The sequence below is a fragment of the Doryrhamphus excisus genome, chromosome 12 (genome assembly GCF_030265055.1).
Source record: "Doryrhamphus excisus isolate RoL2022-K1 chromosome 12, RoL_Dexc_1.0, whole genome shotgun sequence".
NCBI classification, from domain to species: Eukaryota; Metazoa; Chordata; class Actinopteri; order Syngnathiformes; family Syngnathidae; genus Doryrhamphus; species Doryrhamphus excisus.
Window position 1 is genome coordinate 18,471,019 of NC_080477.1, and position 20,071 is coordinate 18,491,089.

The 20,071-nt window shown below is 42.9% G+C and overlaps 1 protein-coding gene across 3 annotated transcripts in view; it reads right to left on the reverse strand.

Moving 5' to 3' along the window:
• The window catches only part of LOC131139142 (SH2 domain-containing adapter protein F-like), a 113,729-nt gene that overhangs the window by 18,553 nt on the left and 75,105 nt on the right, over positions 1-20,071 (reverse strand). For 2 of the 3 annotated variants that reach the window (XM_058088446.1, XM_058088448.1), the window contains exon 3: positions 11,063-11,281. In XM_058088446.1, the coding sequence (XP_057944429.1) occupies positions 11,063-11,281 (219 nt within the window). Of the gene's footprint in view, positions 1-9,180; positions 9,280-11,062; positions 11,282-20,071 lie in introns of all 3 variants that reach the window. The other variant, XM_058088447.1, reaches the window with a different exon arrangement.

Sequence of the window (20,071 nt, forward strand, 5' to 3'; positions counted from 1 at the left end):
AGGTTGATTGAAATACAGAACATCTTCAGACCTGATTCAATCCCAGCCATTTTTTAAAAGTCGTGCCTCTTTGTATTGGTCATTTTTGATGACTTTTAATGATTTTCAAGGCACACAGAATATTGTGTCCTAGGGCTACATAAACATGGTGTATACCAAAAGAATGATTAGAATCTCATCTTCCATCATGAAAAAAAAGTTTGTTTCTACCTGTTTCCGTTCTTTAGTAATCAGCAGTAGAACGTCGGTAAGTTTCAGTTCAAAAACAGTGGAAAAAGGCTTTTTGTGAAAAGATGCAGATTTTCAAGGCACACAGAATATTGTGTCCTAGGGCTACATAAACATGGTGTATACCAAAAGAATGATTAGAATCTCATCTTGCATCAGGAAAAAAAAGTTTGTTTCTACCTTTTTCCGTTCTTTAATAATCAGCAGTAGAACGTCGGTAAGTTTCAGTTCAAAAACAGTAGAAAAAGGCTTTTTGTGAAAAGATGCAGATTTTCAAGGCACACAGAATATCGTGTCCTAGGGCTACATAAACATGGTTTATACCAAAAGAATGATTAGAATCTCATCTTCCATCAGGAAAAAAAAGTTTGTTTCTACCTTTTTCCGTTCTTTAGTAATCAGCAGTAGAACGTCGGTAAGTTTCAGTTCAAAAACAGTGGAAAAAGGCTTTTTGTTAAAAGATGCAGAATTCAAGGCACACAGAATATCGTGTCCTAGGGCTACATAAACATGGTGTATACCAAAAGAATGATTAGAATCTCATCTTCCATCAGGACAAAAAGTTTGTTTCTACCTTTTTCTGTTCTTTAGTAATCAGCAGTAGAACGTCGGTAAGTTTCAGATCAAAAACAGTAGAAAAAGGCTTTTTGTGAAAAGATGCAGATTTTCAAGGCACACAGAATATCGTGTCCTAGGGCTACATAAACATGGTGTATACCAAAAGAATGATTAGAATCTCATCTTCCATCAGGACAAAAAGTTTGTTTCTACCTTTTTCTGTTCTTTAGTAATCAGCAGTAGAACGTCGGTAAGTTTCAGATCAAAAACAGTAGAAAAAGGCTTTTTGTGAAAAGATGCAGATTTTCAAGGCACACAGAATATCGTGTCCTAGGGCTACATAAACATGGTGTATACCAAAAGAATGATTAGAATCTCATCTTCCATCAGGAAAAAAAGTTTGTTTCTACCTTTTTCTGTTCTTTAGTAATCAGCAGTAGAACGTCGGTAAGTTTCAGATCAAAAACAGTAGAAAAAGGCTTTTTGTGAAAAGATGCAGATTTTCAAGGCACACAGAATATCGTGTCCTAGGGCTACATAAACATGGTGTATACCAAAAGAATGATTAGAATCTCATCTTCCATCAGGAAAAAAAGTTTGTTTCTACCTTTTTCCGTTCTTTAGTAATCAGCAGTAGAACGCAGGTAAGTTTCAGTTCAAAAACAATGGAAAAAGGCTTTTTGTTAAAAGATGCAGAATTCAAGGCACACAGAATATCGTGTCCTAGGGCTACATAAACATGGTGTATACCAAAAGAATGATTAGAAACTCATCTTCCATCATGAAAAAAAAGTTTGTTTCTACCTTTTTCCGTTCTTTAGTAATCAGCAGTAGAACGCAGGTAAGTTTCAGTTCAAAAACAGGGGAAAAACGCTTTTTGTGAAAAGATACATATCAAGCATAACTTTCACTTTGACACAAATGTACCCATATATATTTAGTCAGAATATCTAGACAAAAAATGTTGTTTTACATGACAATAACCATTAAAAAAAAAAAAACACTCCATATATGTGCACATGCATTCAAATTCCCCGTTGATGCGGTTTTTTGGCTTACAACTGCATCAAACATTCATTCATTAATTTTCTACCGGTTACCCTCATGATGGTCGCAGTGGTGCTGGAGCCTATCCCAGCTGTCTTCGGGAGGTGGGGTGTCGTTTGACAAGATATAAAATAGGGCTGCACAGTAATCCCTCGTTTATCATGGTTAAGTGGTCCCAGATCCGTCTGTGATAAGTGCATTTCTGTAAAGTAAGGTTTCTAGAAATTGAATACTCATTCATTCATTCATTCATTTTGTACCGCTTATCCTCACAAGGGTCGCGGTGGTGCTGGAGCCTATCCCAGCTGTCTTCGGGAGGTGGAGTGTCGTTTGACAAGATATAAAATAGGGCTGCACAGTAATCCCTCATTTATCACGGTTAAGTGGTCCCAGATCCGACTGTGATAAGTGAATTTATGTAAAGTAGGGTTTCTAGAAATTTAATATTCATTCATTCATTCATTTTCTACCACTTATCCTCACGAGGGTCGCGGTGGTGCTGGAGCCTATCCCAGCTCAGTAATCCCTCGTTTATCACGGTTAAGTGGTCCCAGATCTCACTGGGATAAGTGAATTTCTGTAAAGTAGGGAAATTGAATATTCATTCATTCATTCATTCATTTTCTACCACTTATACTCACGAGGGTTGCGGTGGTGCTGGAGCCTATCCCAGCTGTCTTCGGGTGAGAGGCAGGGTACACCAATTAACCTAGCATGTTTTTGGAATGTGGGAGGAAACCGGAGTAAACCCATCTTCCACACAGAGATGGCCGAGGGTGGAATTTAACTTATGTCTGCTGCACGCTAACCACTCGATGCAGCCTTGCATTAAACATGATCTCTTCTATTGTGGAGTTGCATCTTCACCGCTTTGTGCCTCTTGCGCAAATGTAAAAAATATTGGTATTGGTAGCGAATGAGTTAATAATGATTTGGAGCAAATGAGAAACTGAAAAGTAAAATGTAGCTCTCTTTGACAAGATGATATTATGAAGTACGATATTGCACAACACAGCCGCAACAGAACCAATGTTGTAATATCGGAAATGAGCAAACTGCTCAGCCTGCATTTACAGTGCTGTAAACAACAGTATGGTAAGTGCAATATAAATGAGTTCCATACCCAAACAACATTTTAAAGCGCATGCAGAGGTAGATAAAGCTTGTGAAACTGCCATCTTGTGTTTTTTTTCCCACTACTTTGTGTGTTTTTTCCACACTACATCCACTATTCTGCGATTAACTGAACAGAAGCATTAATAGTCGCATTTAGAGCAGTTGTAGACAACTACGACACATCCCATCTGGCATTCTCCAATGGTTCATAATATTGACCAAGAGAAGATGTAACTCATCAAAGGTCAGGGAAGTGTTTGGCTGTTCAATTATCAATTAAATACAATGTAAACATTAATATTAATACGCATATACTACTCAAAATACCGATAAAATACTGTCCTTTGTTCTCCCACAAGACTTTGTTCTATTTTTAAATCCAGGTTTTTGTTTCCGTGGGGCTTTTCATTAGCTCACACGGCATTTTATCACTGCAAAAACAGCTGAACTCACCGTCACCGGCTCTGCTTGTTTGCACCGCCGCCACTTAATTTGGTTCTGCTTAATTTGCTCGGCTAATTGCATGCATATTCAATACTGTGATGTTTATACCGCAAAAACGATGCGGTCCAAAGCCCCAGAAGACGGTATCAGACCCCGCCGTTTCTGCTCCCCCGGTAGCGGTACCGCTTAGGAAGGAGCCTCTTCAAGCCGCATCCATGGCATTATACAGTCAGGCTCCATTTCAAAGCAAAGATCTGCTTCTCAATGACTGGCATTTGTATGCCAAAGGACCCGAATGGAAATGTGATGAAAGTACGGGAGGGAGGTGAAGATGAGTTAGCGACAGGCGACGGAGCAGGAAGCTTGTGAAGGGAAAAGGTTTACGGCGCCGTCGTGTGTGGCCAATGTGTGCCAGTGAAGATAAGGCCGGCGGCGGGACACGTTTGAAAGAAAGAGGGCCGTCTGTCGGGAAGGTTATCAGCACGCCGTCGCCCAGCAGGACCAAAACCGGGACAGAATCCTGCCAGCGCTGGACTGTAACCGAATCAATTATTTATTGTGGGACATTAAGACTTTCTGGCTCGTTAAGCCCCTGTGAAGATTCATTAAAAATCCATAAAGGCAAAGCCACACCTGAGGGAGCCAGCAACAGTGCTCCTCTTATCTGCCATGTTAAATGCATGGTGCCCCCCGCTGGCCTGGAGCAATGTGAAAGGACTTAACAAGGCGGGCACGGAGGGCAAGGCGATTAAGTGACAAAGGCTCTGGAGGCTCCTGCTGTGCTGGGACTCACATTTCCAGTGGCGGCATATCTTAGTGTGTGTGTGCTGCTATTCAAATATGAAGCGGGTGGCGAACCTACGGCCTGTGGGCCAACGAAGGCATTTGCATCGGGCTGTCATGCAATTCTAAGAGAAGTCATAAAATGCACAAAGTACGAGATTCCCTCAAACTACCGTATTTTCCGGACTATAAGTTGCACTTTTTTTTTCATAGGCTGGCTGTTCCTGCGACTTACACTCCAGAGCGACTTATGAATGAAAAAAAACTGTCTATGTTTATTTTTTGTGTAGCTGAATAACCATCGTGTTAGCATATCTTACACCTATTCAGCCTGTTCTCTATTCTTTTATTGTTAGAACTTGCCCTCCAAGAGGACGTAATGTCTGTTTTGGTCAAGTAGTTTGTAAAATAAATTACCCGCAAAAATTAGATTAGAAATTTTATATTTATTCATTCATTCATTTTCTACCGCTTATCCTCACAAGGGTCACGGGGGGTGCTGGAGCCTATCCCAGCTGTCTTCGGGCGAGAGGCGGGCGGGGTACACCCTGGACTGGTCGCCAGCCAGCCAATCACAGGGCACATATAGACAAACAACCATTCACACTCACGTTCATACCTATGGACAATTTGGAGTCGCTAATTAACCTAGCATGTTTTACAGTCCAGAAAATACGGAATTTCATTGTTAGAACTTGCCTTCCAAGAGGAGGTAATGGCTGTTTTGGTTAAGTTTGTAAAATAAATTATTCATTCATTCATTCATTTTCTAAAGTAATCCCTCGTTTATCACGGTTAAGTGATCCCAGATCTGACTGTGATAAGTGAATTTCTGTAAAGTAGGGTTTCTAGAAATGTAATATTTATTCATTCATTCATTTTCTACCGCTTATCCTCACGAGGGTCACGAGCGGGGTGCTGGAGCCTATCCCTGGTACACCCTGGACAGGTGGCCAGCCAATCACAGGGCACATAGAGACAAACAACCATTCACACTCACATTCATACCTATGGACAATTTGGAGTCACTAATTAACCTAGCATGTTTTTTGGAATGTGGGAAGAAACCGGAGAAAACCCACACATGCACGGGGAGAACATGCAAACTCCACACAAAGATGGCCGAGGGTGGAATCGAACCCGGGTTTCCTAACTGTGAGGTCTGCGCGCTAACCACTCAAACACCGTGTAGCCTGTAAAATAAATTACCCACAAAAAATGTTTTTTTTTCTACCTAATTATGAATTTTTGGCCTTTTGCGACTTGCGTCCAGAAAATACGGTAATATCAAGTCACATCTTAATATAATAAATGAACACATTATGTTTCTCCCACATTTGGTAGGAGTTTCTGACTCTCACGTATCGGGAATGCCAGCACACTTCCTCTCACTCCCATACAAGCTTCCTCATTTGTTCCGCATATAATGCATCATCGTCACTCTTCACCTCCCGCCTCATCCATCAACCGCCTCAGTCAGTCAGTCAGTCAGTCAGTCAGTGGTGGCCCACAGTGTGTGACTGTCCTCAAGGCCGGTGGCGGGGGGTCACGCCAAGGATGAGTGATTAACCAAAAGAGCAAGTACACAGACTCCCAACACCTCTAACAAGGCCGGGGGAATTTACATTCCATTGCATGGCTGTCAGGAGATAGTCCACGTGTGAATAATAACGTGCAGGCAGTGATAGGGACGAGTAAAAAAAAAAAAAAAAAAAAAAGAGCATTATTCCGCTCTCCTTGGCTGATCATTAATGAGGACAAATCGTCTTTTTGCGCACACTGCATTGTCGTATTGAACGCAGGTGGGCGGGAGCAGGCAGGGATTATCTCAAGGCTGTATTTCCTTACGCCCATTTTTATGATAGATATTTTTTTTTTCCCACAGTCTCATCATATTTAATTTGGGGACATTTTCATTTCCCCATTTAATGTCGCTGTATAAATTGTGAAGGTTTTCATGTTTGCAGGAACGGGCCATAAAAATTCAATTGGCGGTGAGTACATTAGTCACTGAGCGTCCTTTACTTTCGCTGCTAGGAATAGAAGCAAGGAGAGTCTGCCTCACACAAAGAGCTTTTATACTTTAAACTAACTGTGTGAATACTGAAACATGCTTTTGTGCTTCAAAATATATTTTAACATATTCATTCTTCCGCTGCAGCAGATTCAAACTCAAATCAAACAACTGACTCAACATTCAAAAAAAGTCAGCTATTGTAAATCCACGGTACGTGACTATTAGGTGTTTATTATGTCCTTGAATTTTTTTATTAGAGCATAGAAAACCGGTTTATGACTTTCTAAATATATTTTTCAACATTACTAGAGCTCTGTAGACTTGAATTAACACCCCTATAGTCACCTTCAAATTCCTATTATTATTATTATTTGTTTACACCATATTGTGGAGACTCGGGTATCACTGCAGGGACATAAAAGACCGTCGCCACCAGTAACGCAAGCTAGCGAGCTAACCAGTTAGCCTCTTCAATTTACTTATTCTTAACTGTTAAGTGTTTCAAAAGGAGTGGGAAAAGAGGACAAAGTAAGAAGCCAAAAAATTACCACTTCCACACGGATTCGGAGGTGAACTTATTTTTTTTTTCACTCTATCATGTTGGACATGCATTGTCTTTCAATATTTTTTTTACTAATAATAGGCCATAGTCAACCACAAAACATTGATCAGGTATTAATTATTTTACTTTATTTTAATTTTTTTTTCAAAAATTTTTTTCTCGCTACAGCGTGAATAGTGAGCTACAAAGTATTTACCACTTCCACATGGATTGGGAGGTGAACTTTTTTTTTTAACTCTATCATGTTGGATATGCATTGTGAAGGTAATATGTCATGTCATGTCTCATCATTGTAACATTACCGATGCGTCGTGACCACAACCATATACAACTTGTCATTCAATATTTTTTGACTAATAATAGGCCATAGTCAACCACAAAACAGTGATCAGGTATTAATTATTTTACTTTTTTTATTTTATTTTTTTAAAGCTACGGCCTGAATAGTGAGTATTTACCACTTCCACATGGATTGGGAGGTGAACAACTTGTCTTTCAATATTTTTTGACTAATAATAGGCCTGAATAGTGAGCTACAAAGAAGTATCTGCCCTGTAGATAGTGAATCACGATGTACCCCTTGACACCGGAGATGAGATCTTTGCTATTGCAGAGGAATTACGGCAGTTGCGCCAGGCCTTGAAATACATAAAGAAAGTCTCCTTGATGTATGGATCTAACGGATGTTCAACACCTGAGATGACAACTCCTATTTGTTAGTGTCGTCCATACACGGCGAGCACAACACGGACGAATCAAAGTGCTTTTGAGCAGAAGCTTTCTTCCTTAAGTGACATCTAATGGGAATGAAATCATTATAATAATAATAATAATAATGAACTCATTCAATACCAGCTATTTAGCAAAAGCTGTCCTTTCGAGATGTATAAATACGTCTTTGGGAGTAAGTGAGTGACTCCAACAAACCCTTATCTGCAGTAAATATGACACTGTATCTACACCATACTTTGTATAATTTCTGCACCAGTTACATTGTAGAATATTTCCAACCAATTCAAAAGCATATTTCCATCTCTCATCCATCTTTGAGAGAGGAGCTAGGATGAGTGCCATTATCTCCAAGCATGCTTCAAACACCAACTCACCCCAGAGCCTCTCTGTTACCCCCCCCCCCCCCCCCCCCCCCCCATAACATCCCCCAAATGATATTCATGCAGATTGCAAGCATGTCGTTGCTTACGGATAAAACACAAACTGGCACACAGTAAGTCCTAGTGAAACATGGCGGCGGTGAGGATGAAAAGTCGTCATGATGAAAGTAAAAACAAAAAAAACAACTTCTCTCACATGTGCCATCCTGCTGCTAGGATTGGATATTTGTTACCTGACTTCATACAATGGAACCTTGAAGGTGACTTATTCTTTGTATTCTTTTAAAACTATTTCCATAGGGAATAATGGAATTAGAATTACCGTATTTTCTGGACTATAAGTCGCTCCGGAGTATAAGTCGCACAAGGCCAAAAATGCATAATTAGGTCGAAAAAAACATACATAAGTCACATTTTTTGTGGGTAATTTATTTTACAGGCTGCACGGTGGTCGAGTGGTTAGCGCACAGACCTCACCGCTAAGAGAACAGGGTTCAATTCCACCCTCGGCATGTTCTCCCCATGCATGCGTGGGTTTTCTCCGGGAACTCCGGTTTCCTCCCACATTCCAAAAACATGCTAGGTTAATTAGCCACTCCAAATTGTCCATAGGTATGAATGTGAGTGTGAATGGTTGTTTGTCTATATGTGCCCTGTGATTGGCTGGCGACCAGTCCAGGGTGTACCCCGCCCGCCTCTCGCCCGATGACAGCTGGGATAGGCTCCAGCACCCCTGCGACCCTCGTGAGGATAAGTGGTAGGGTGGAATTGAACCCTGGTCTCCTAGCTGTGAGGTCTACGCACTAACCACTCGTCCACCGTGCCGCCCATTCTCAAAAGTACAGTATTACTGAATAGTATTCTAATAGTAAAATAGTATTCTAATACTCAAATTAACAAAGCAATGAAATGATCAGGATGTGCTCTGATTTGAAGTCCTGACATCCCTAATGGTCATTCATGTTTCAAAGTGCACGTTCTAGCCTTCAGATGTGTAAAAATCAATATAATATGACATGATTGTGTAATATTTCCACGCTTGTTGCACCACGGCGCCTCTGTAGCGTCCTGATAATGTCATTCCAGTCATGTAAATATTCACGGCCAGCTAATTTTCACTTCAAGGAAGGCGACCTTTTCTCATCCTATTAGTGCATTGCATTCACGGCGAGATAAAAGAGCACAACCTGATGCCACGTACGTTCCTTAAAAGCCTAAATTCAGCACATCATTTCTGGTAAAAGCATAAAAAAAATACAAGCCAGCAAAAGAGGAATGAATACTCCCAAGAAGCCTGGTCGCATATTTGGTACCTGTGAGGGATTTAGAGTTGCAGTCCTTTCTTCTTTGGGGAAGTGATCCAGTGCCACTTACAGAACCCTCGTAGCTAATGCAGTCATAACAAAGCAGAGCTGTTCAAGGATAAAACAAAAAGAAACAAATATATATATATATATACATATATAGAAATAAGGTGATTAAATATCACAACATAATTGAAATTTAAAATAACGTTTCTAGAACAGCCCTGTGTGATGTTATGGCTGCCTTAGCCATCCTACATAACAACACACACTTTTGCAGGAAAGCAGCAGAGTAGAATAGACGCCTGTGAATAAACATGGTGGCGGGTGCAGAACGGGAGTCAAAGTGGTTAAAAGTGAAAGAATAAAAGTGTTAGTGAAGCAGAAGAGGGAACGAAAGAAAGGTTAAAAGGCTCATATTGGAAGAATTTTCTCATAAAATCCCTCTCTGTAGGCCCGTTTCCACTAAATGGTACAGTCGTGCTTAGCTTGCAATGATGCAGTTAACTCAGTGATAGAATAGAACAATTGTGGCTTTTGATTAATAGCTTGTACTACATGTCAACAGACAGCAGGGGGCGCTGTTCAGGCTCAACAATGATTTCAGCTATGGGTACAAATCATGCTGATAGTATTATTATGCAACATAACACCAAACTACCATATAAACAGGAGTTCAGAACATTCAGAGTTAGAGTCTCTTAGTTTTTTTTTTTTTTCCCGTATGTGTGCAACCATCACTAGATGGAACGATTTTTCCACCGAAAAAGGTACTTTCAGTGTGTTGGCGTCACTCCAACAGGTATCCTATACGCTAGCATGCATTTGTAAGTATCTGACTTCAGGATGCTGTGATTGATTGGCTAAAAGAGAATCCGTGCATTGTGTTCTCCGTCCTGATTGCCGAAAGGACTGTAGAACATTGTCCATCAATCTCATCAGTGCCGTGTCTCCTGTTAGCTAGCAAAGAGCTAGCAACTTGACTCTGAACTCTTTATGTTTGCAGAGAAAGATGCAGGATGCATCTGCAGATGCTGGACTACAGTCCAGTGGCACTAGGACGAACGCATGAATCATTATTAATCATTTCCAACCTCGTACAGTAGATTGATCATTAAAAGGGTTTTTAACAAGAGAGTAGTGTACTACTGCAGAATAGTTGCATCCCTGCAGCTAGCTAACAACTACCAACAGTGTAAACAGTGACATAAAGGAATGAACCAACTGTACTGTTTAGTGGTAACAGGGCCCACGAGAGAACCCGTACATTGTGTTCTCCGTCCTAATTGCCGAAGGGACTGTCTAACATTGTCCATCAATCTCCTCCGTGCCGTGTCTCCTGTTAGCTAGCAAAGAGCTAGCAACGTGAACTCTGTATGTTTGCAGAGTAAAATGCTAACCATTGCACAAAAAGTTGGACTTCTGGACAGGCTGATTGAGAGGTAGAAGTTGTAGTAAAGGAGGAGGAAAATAGCATAAGGACGACAGCAGCTGTAAGTTATAAGAAGGACGCAAAAACACTACAGTCCAGTGGCGCTAGGATGAACACATGAATCACTATTAATCATTTCCAACCTCGTACAGTAGATTGATCATTAAAAGGGTTTTTAACAAGAGAGTAGTGTCCTACTGCAGAATAGTTGCATCCCTGCAGCTAGCTAACAACTACCAACAGTGTAAACAGTGATGTAAAGGAGTGAACTAACCGTACTGTTTAGTGGTAACAGGGCCTAAAGTTATTTTGGAAAGTATTTTGGAAAGATTCATTAGTGAAAGTTGAGAGAGTTATCCTGTTTTATGATTTCTCAGTGTCACACAGATCATCTTGGTCTTTGCGGCACTTTGACAACAACCTTCTATAAATGGCTTCCAAATTGCGTCCTACTTGTACCTGCAAAGGCTTTGGAAATCCTCTCCTTCTTCCACTCCCAGGGCTGGTCGTACTCTTCAGGGGGTCGCTCATCATCCTGGGGCAGTCGGCTCTCTCGGGGGCATCGTGAGCGTTCGGGGTCGGAGTCTCCGCCGTTCTCAGCCGGCTCGTACGGAGTGTCATAGAGGGGCAGCTGCTTTGAGGCGCTGTCTTTAGGGCCTCGGCTGTTGGATCGGATTTCTGAAAAGACAGAAGAACAGAGCTCCCGGTAATGTTATTGCTCAGATTGTTTGGTTTAGTTCTATTGGGGCACATCTGGCAACAAAACAGAAGCAGAAGCCCTGAAAAAACATCTGGTTGGGTTATAAAAAGAACATGTGTTGCACGTGAAATCCTTTCCAACCCTTGTAGTGATTTAAAGCTGAGGATACGTTAGTCTAAGTGGGGATGCCAAGACTTCCCTCTCTTAGGAAGGGGGATGTCGATAGGTTTCCTGTGAGACGTCTGGAATAGATATGGAGGAGAAAGATTTACCCTCCCTTGGTTAGCCATAACAGAAGAGGGGGTATTTATCCGCCTGTGCCTTTTTTCAAAGAACGTTGATATGACTTTATGACTGTCCATGTATCCGATTTCTACACCCTTCATACTATGTGAGCTAACTGCAAGGGATGGAGCCTATACACCCTGAACTTGTCTCCTACAACAATTCCCTGAATATTATGTTCTTCTGTTTAGTGGTAACAGGGCCTACGAACAAACACGGAATAAATAAATCCTATGTTCGTTAAATAAAGGAGAAGGAAAATAGCATAAAGACAACAGCAGCAGTAAGTTATAACAAGGATGCAAAAACGCTACAGTGCAGTGGCGCTAGGACGAACGCATGAATCACTACATGTCTCCTACAACAATTCCCTGAATATTATGTTCTCCTATATGTTAATATCCATGTTGCATATCACCTCAATGCCACCTGACCTAAACTAGTATGCACTCCTACCCTTTCATCCTCCATGATGCGATACTCCTAATGAACCACCGTGCCCTTGAGAACCTGCCCTCTCCGCCTCTCTCTGCTCAGTCCAAGTTGTTAGCAGCCTACCCTATTCTTCATGAAGCCGTTAGCGGCCAACATGGATGTGAAGAAAATGAAATATTATGCCACACTGCTGCATAATTGCCTCTTAGCCCATGGGAGCGCTTGTAGAAAAAATGAGCACCGCGTTTGAGGAGCCTAATGGAGCTAGCTAGCGGCAGGCGCTGCGGTGGCGTTGGGAGTGGAGTGGAGGTGGAGTGAGGTGAAGCTGCCGAGTTGCATGTCTCCACGTAATCCCGTATTAGGCAAACTCACACTCTTTGATCTAGCTGTTAATATGCGTGGTATTACGAGAGCCCCGGAAATGTCGAGGTCCAAGCTCCCCTGCTGAGAAGCAAATAGCTGTGGAAGAGTGGAACATACGCAAAAGGGATGATAGCAACGGAGGAAGCTTTTAATTGGACGCACACTTTGAAAATGGATTGAAACTGCCTCCGAGGTACAAAGACAATTGTGTGGTTCTGTTTCTTGAAGTACATGTTAAATCAGGGGTCTCGAACACACGGCCCGCGGGCCAAATGTGGCCCGCCGGACACTAGTTTGAGGCCCCCGCCTTGATATGAAAGCTTAATGTTAGTGCGGCCCGCGCAAGTTTGATATGGATGCTGTGTGGTATCATGTTAAAGGTTAAATAACTGTTAATAGTTATCCTCCCTATCCGTGTGGAAGTGGTAAGTTTTTGGCTATTTAAGTTTAAAGGAAATAACTTGAAGGCTACCGTTTAGGTCGCTAGCTGTCTAGTTTGCGAGTTAGCATGTGTCTCAAGACCCTGCAGTTGCGCAATATGTTGTAAATAAAAAAAGTATAAATGTGACTATAGTCATGTTTTGTCATGTCTACAGGGCTCTAATAATGCTTTGTTCATTTTAATCTGAAAAAAAATAATTTGTCTACCCACCAACTATATGTGGTTTCATTCATTCATTCATTTTCTACCGCTTTTTCCTCACGAGGGTCGCGGGGGGTGCTGGAGCCTATCCCAGCTGTCTTCGGGCGAGAAGCGGGGTACACCCTGGACTGGTCGCCAGCCAATCACAGGGCACATATAGACAAACAACCATTCACACTCACATTCATACCTATGGACAATTTGGAGTCACCAATTAACCTAGCATGTTTTTGGAATGTGGGAGGAAACCGGAGTACCCGGAGAAAACCCACGCATGCACGGGGAGAACATGCAAACTCCACACAGAGATGGCCGAGGGCGGGGACCGAACCCTGGTCTCCTAGCTGTGAGGTCTGCGCACTAACCACCAGACCACCGTGCCGCCCATATGTGGTTTCTTAAGTTTTTATTATTTGCTGTTTTATTATTATTATTATTATATTTATTTGTTACTGATTGATTTTCTTTGTTTATTTATTTTTCATCTTATTTTGTGCAGAAAAATAAAAATTAAGATATTTGAGAACAGTGGAATGTTTTATCAGAGATTTTATTGTCGAAAATCGGAACCAAAGCACTGAAAAAGTTTGTATATTTTTCTGTTTTTAATAAATGCATTTTTTTCATGCATCTTTCTTCCTATTAGCTCCTGTTGAGGCATGTTAGCTGCATTGTTAGCTGCATTGGGTGGGGACACGTCTGTCTAAGAAAATTACAGTGACGTGACATCGAATGGCTTGCAAGTTGCAACACAACCCAGACACTACATCCTCCCGTTTGACCCATAGCCTCTGTTTAAGGTCAGAGTTCAGACGCCACACCCTCTTCCTACAAACCCACCCGGATGCCACGGTTCCTGTTCAGATCCTGCACTATACTTGTTTCCGTGCTGTTGCCGCCTTACTGTGCATTAACCTCTACCTTTAAAACAGTTCAAGAAAGCGGCACATGTGGTTCAATTCTGATTAGTCAGTTGGAAAGTTCTGGAGTGCTGCAAGTCTTGTAAAAAAAAAAAACGTAAAAAAACCTGCACAAAGGGTGCTTCATTAAAGGTTCAGCAGCCGTGGAGCAGTACTGGTCACAACCATCTGTTAAATGCCACTGAAAGGATGTGTGTGTGTGTGTGTGTGTGTGTGTGCATCCGTAGGGGCGGGGGGGGGGGGGGGGGGGGGGGGGGGGGGGGTTTACTCCAGTGATAACAGGCAGTCACGAATATGTGACCGTAACGCCACAGCCAGTCAAATGAAGCCTGAGTGACAATGTTTGATATTGCCAAAAATGTTGTCCAACATAATAGATCAGATACAACAACGGAACATGAAGGTTAGCTACAGTGCTAACAATAACAATACCATGACGCTTTATGGTTATTTTTAGCCTTATGCATTATTTTAGCTGTTTGAAGATGAACTATATCAGCAAGTTGAAGTATTTGTGATTTTAGAAATAAGGAGTTAGTATGTTCTCTGTAGGCGGCATTATGAATTATCCTTACTGGCCTTTTTTGCAGTACATTTAGCGAGTGAAGATTGCTTCTATAGTTATTAACCCATATTTCCACAACAAAACAATCAAACCTGCAGCTCCCATGTCGGTAGCTGACTGAGAGGTAGTTGTCAGAACTTTTTAAGATTTGTGGCGAAGCCTGTTAAAAAAGGCTGTCTCAGCGATATCATGTCAAGCGACAGCTTGATTTCACTATGACGGCAAAGTTGAGGTATTTTTCACTCCAGTAACTAAAAGTTGCCATTGGTCTCAACTTACATGGGTTTATGTTGTCTTTACTACAGCACCGCAATGTCATTAATTAAATTAAATAAATATAAAGCCATTCGAGACACAGATGAGAGTGATAATATCCTGCCAAGCTGGCTAAATTAACTGATAACACATTCAATTGCAGCCAGGCGCATCAGTCCCCCCCACACATTAATATCCATGCCCTCAGTACTGCTGCTAAAACGCCCACTGAATGCTATAAAAATGATATAATTAAGATGTGAAGTGTGGAGTTAGAAGTAGCTGCAGGGCAGGAAACAAGCAGCAAGTTTCCTTTTGCTGCAATTGTCCATATCAGTGCAGTGGGGACTGGGTCATAGGAGTTATATTATAGTGGATGGGGGTGGGGTGGGGGGGGGGGGGGGGGGGGTGCGTCTGCATGTAATGTGTCAGTCAGGCATCTGGCCGACAAGGAAAGGTGTTTGCTCCTTGACCCGTGGCGGCCTCGCTGTTGACTGTCTTTCCGGAGCCATGAAGAGGCTTCGCATACAGAATACTAAAGGAAAACAAGCCCTCCATTGGATTCAGTGGATCTTACTGCTATGTCTCGTAGCTTTATGACGGCATAAAAAGACACAAGGTTAAATTAGCACTTTATATTTAGAAACAATATGTCACACTAACGTTTTTTTTTTATGTCTGTTTGCTGCTGTGACTCCGTTAACCACCCACAGACAGAACAAGGAACATATAGACAAACAACCATTCACACTCACATTCATACCTATGGACAATTTGGAGTCGCCAATTAACCTAGCATGTTTTTGGAATGTGGGAGCAAAAACCGGAGTACCCGGAGAAAACCCACGCATGCACGGGGAGAACATGCAAATTCCACACAGCGATAGCAGAGTGTGGAATTGAACTCGGGTTTCCTAGCTGTGAAGCCTGTGCGGTAACCACCCATCCGCCGTGCATCCCTTTTCAATCACACACGAGCAAAAGAGAATTCAACCACTGTACAATAAAACTAAAATAAAGTAAAATTTTAGCCTATCCCAACTGTCTTCAGGGGAGAGGCGGGGTACACCCTGGACTGGTCGCCAGCCAATCACAGGGCACATATAGACAAACAACCATTCACACTCACATTCATACCTACGGACAATTTGGAGTTGCCAATTAACCTAGCATGTTTTTGGAATGTGGGAGGAAACCGGAGTACCCGGAAAAAACCCATGCATGCACGGGGAGAACATGCAAACTCCACACAGAGATGGCCGAGGGTGGAATTGAACCCTGGTCCCATAGCTGTGAGTTCTGCGCGCTAACCACTCGTGAGTGTGAATGATTGTTTGTCTATATGTGCCCTGTGATTGGCTGACGACCAGTCCAGGGTGTACCCCGCCTCTCGCCCGAAGACAGCTGGGATAGGCTCCAGCAACCCCCGCGACCCTCGTGAGGATAAGCGGTAGAAAATGAATGAATGAACTAAAAAAAAAAAAAACGAGCTGCTCATCACATGCCTGAGTGGGTGTGGGTATGCCTCGTGTGTCAATTCCCTCTATCCCCAAGATGGCCACAGGACACAAAGACATCCTAAAGAATTCCATCCTATCAACGCCACACTGACACATACATAGATTAATTCCCCGACTATAAGTCCGCAGAGACAACGAGCACAAAAGGCATAAAAACAAGAGGGAGGTCACCGCTGATGATAAAGTGAGCGAGACAAAGTGACAAAGAAGATGAAGAAGAAGAAGAAAGGGAGGCCTTGGGGATGGAAGACAATAGATAAAGAGACACAAAAGAAAGTGATGCAAGTTCTCCAATGCACAACAATAAACAAAAGGAAAGCGAGTGTGACAGTGAAGTCATAGGTAATGAGGTGACGGATGCTCCACATAGAATGAAGCCTCCGTGGACATAAAGGAACCAGATTTTTAGGGCTCGGTTATATAATATCTTATAAATAATATAGTCGATGTGTGGAATTAGGATTCTATTTGAACGTAGCATATGCTTAGAAAATATGTTTTCAATGTAAACACTTTAAAGCGGTGTTTACACTTGCATGAAGACTAGTTCGAGGACCGTTTGAGTTCTGTTTACATATAAACTAAATTGACCACGCTTCCATATGACTTATTTACACCGTGTGAAGAAGACTTTACTACTGGTGCACAACAGTACGCGCAAAGCGGGTATGCACCGTCACCACAACTTCCCGCATGCAGGAATCAGTCATGCTACTATGTGGTCCTGCTGTTGTCCCACATGCTGCCAAACAACAGCGGGCTTCATTAATTCTTCCATTTGCAAGGCACACAATATGTTGAACTCCAGAAGAAGCTCATGCAAATAAGAGGATGCCTGTAAGACAAAGCGAATCCGAGACACGCATAATGTTGGACAGGGAATTGCTGACATTGCTTTCATGATCACAAATAACAGAAATGCACAAAGAAATTGTAACCGCGTGGTGTAAAAGTGTGACATCATGCATATCAGCTACATTGACTGAAAAAAATTTGACAATGTTGACGGAGACAGTTTGACCCCGGAACAGATTAATTCAATTACACGATTTTCTAAAGATGATGGAATTATTCATTCATTCATTCATTTTCTACCACTTATCCTCACGAGGGTCGTCGGGGGTGCTGGAGCCTATCCCAGCTGTCTTCGAGTGAGAGGTGGAGTACACCCTGGACTGGTCGCCAGCCAATCACAGGGCTACCGAGGGGCTACAATGCTGCCTGAAGAGCACGAGAGCCCAGAGGGAGGCTGACGTCATTGCAGCTCCCTCAGGCAGATGCAATGCATTATGGGTAAAAAAAAAATATTTGTCATTTTTCCATTGTAAACTCATATTGGTACATTCATTCATTTTCTACCGCTTATCCTCACGAGGGTGGCGGGGGGTGCTGGAGCCTATCCCAGCTGTCTCCGGGTGAGAGGTGGTGTACACCCTGGACTGGTCGCCAGCCAATCACAGGGCTACCAAGGGGCTACAATGCTGCCTGAGGAGCACGAGAGCCCAGAGGGAGGCTGACGTCATTGCAGCTCCCTCAGGCAGATGCAATGCATTATGGGAAAACAATTTTTTTTGTATTTGTCATTTTTTTCATTGTAAACTCATATTGGTACATTCATTCATTTTCTACCGCTTATCCTCTTGAGGGTCGCGGGGGGGGGGGGGGGTGCTGGAGCCTATCCCAGCTGTCTTTGGGCGAGAAGCGGGGTACACCCTGGACTGGTCGTCAGCCAATCACAGGGCTGCCGAGGGGCTACAATGCTGCCTGAGGAGTACGAGAGCCCAGAGGGAGGCTGACGTCATTGCAGGTCCCTCAGGCAGATGCAATGCATTATGGGGAAAAAAAAATTATTTGTCATTTTTTCCATTGTAAACTCATATTGGTACATTCATTCATTTTCTACCGCTTATCCTCACGAGGGTGGTGGAGCGGTGCTGGAGCCTATCCCAGCTGTCTTCGGGTGAGAGGTGGAGTACACCCTGGACTGGTGGCCAGCCAATCACAGGGCACATATAGACAAACAACCATTCACACTCACATTCATACCTATGGACAATTTGGAGTCGCCAATTAACCTAGCATGTTTTTTTTGGAACCCGGAGTACCCGGAGAAAACCCACGCATGATGGAATTACACGACCACAAATCGGAAGTCAACCGGCATGACTGAACGGTCGGCGTTCCGCTTTGCATGTTCCACAGTGTCGGTGTACGAGAGCAGTTAAAGTGAAGGCTCCAGGGCCAAGGTGAGGCTCGTCTGTTGCTGGTGGCCACCATCGCCATTAATGGGCTGTTGACCCCAATTCGGCTGAGGCCAAGAAGTGACTATTCATCATGTCCGCGTGTCATCACACTCCTCCCTCCTGACCACACAGGAAGGTTATGTATCCTGAAATGTGGCATTCACTGACACGGCTGGCTTGTCTTTCCTTTCCTTTTAGTCTCATTCGCTCACGTTCACGTTCTTCCTCCAGCAGCCATCTGAACTCCGGGTGCACTCGCTCTGTCTCTAATCCAAAGCTCGTCTTATAGGCTGAGGAACAATAGAGCATGGCTCGGAACTGCAGCGTGCAGAAAATAGCTCTGCTTGTGGAATCCGAGCAGCCATGTTGCCTGGTGCAAGTCCTTGCCTTTTTGCATGGCAAGAAAGGAGCCCAACTCCTGTTATACCGCCATAACGCTATTAGCGGTGTCAGAACGCTGATCTACTGCTGATGTGTCCTTTAGCTTGCACATTTCTCATCACCTGTGGGGGTTTTTGTTCCATCATCTAAAGGCATACGGGCACCATTCCAAACCAATCTCCACATCCATCTTCCATTAATGAGCTTTCACCTCGCTCCTAACGAGCTGTAATTGCACCGGGATCGATTCCGCCGTCCGCGTGGCGGCAACGGCAGCCTCACAAAGTAGACAGGAATTTGCATAAGTGAGGCATATTCAGCATTACACTGCGAGATTGCGATTAAATTGCAAACAGATTCCCTAAAGATGGTATTTTCATCTCCACTTTGACAGCCAGTCCGCTTCATTTGCTCGTTTTACGGATGCCAGACGTTCATTCATTGAACAGGAAACACAATGTCTTCCTTAGAGCATCTGTTTGAAACATTCAAGGCCAACAAACAAAACTGAAAACTGACATACTCAGCAGAACCTCAGAAGTTGTGTAGTTCGACCTAAAATATTTGAAGAAAAATAGCCAGAACACCAGAATCCGAAACTCTGTGAACGCCCCGTTTGGCACTCACTGTACTCCCCTTGGACATAATAGCGACACACATGTCTGCTCAATAGGGTAGTATGAGTGCAAAGGTGACTATAGGGTTGTTACTTCATGTCTAGAGGGCTCTAATTATGTTCAAACCAAATTTAGAAGATTATAAACATATTTTCGATGAAAATATTCAATTTCTGGGCTACACGGTGGACGTGTGGTTAGCGCGCAGACCTCACAGCTAAGAGACCCGGGTTCAATTCCACCCTCGGCTATCTCTGTGTGGAGTTTGCATGTTCTCCCCCGTGCATGCGTGGGTTTTCTCCGGGTACTCCGATTTCCTCCCACATTCCAAAAACATGCTAGGTTAATTAGCGACTCCAAATTGTCCATAGGTATGAATGTGAGTGTGAATGGTTGTTTGTCTATATGTGCCCTGTGATTGGTTGGCCACCAGTCCAGGGTGTACCCCGCCTCTCGCCCGAAGACAGCTGGGATAGGCTCCAGCAACCCCAGGATAAGCGGTAGAAAATGAATGAATGAATAAATATTAAATTTCTTGAAA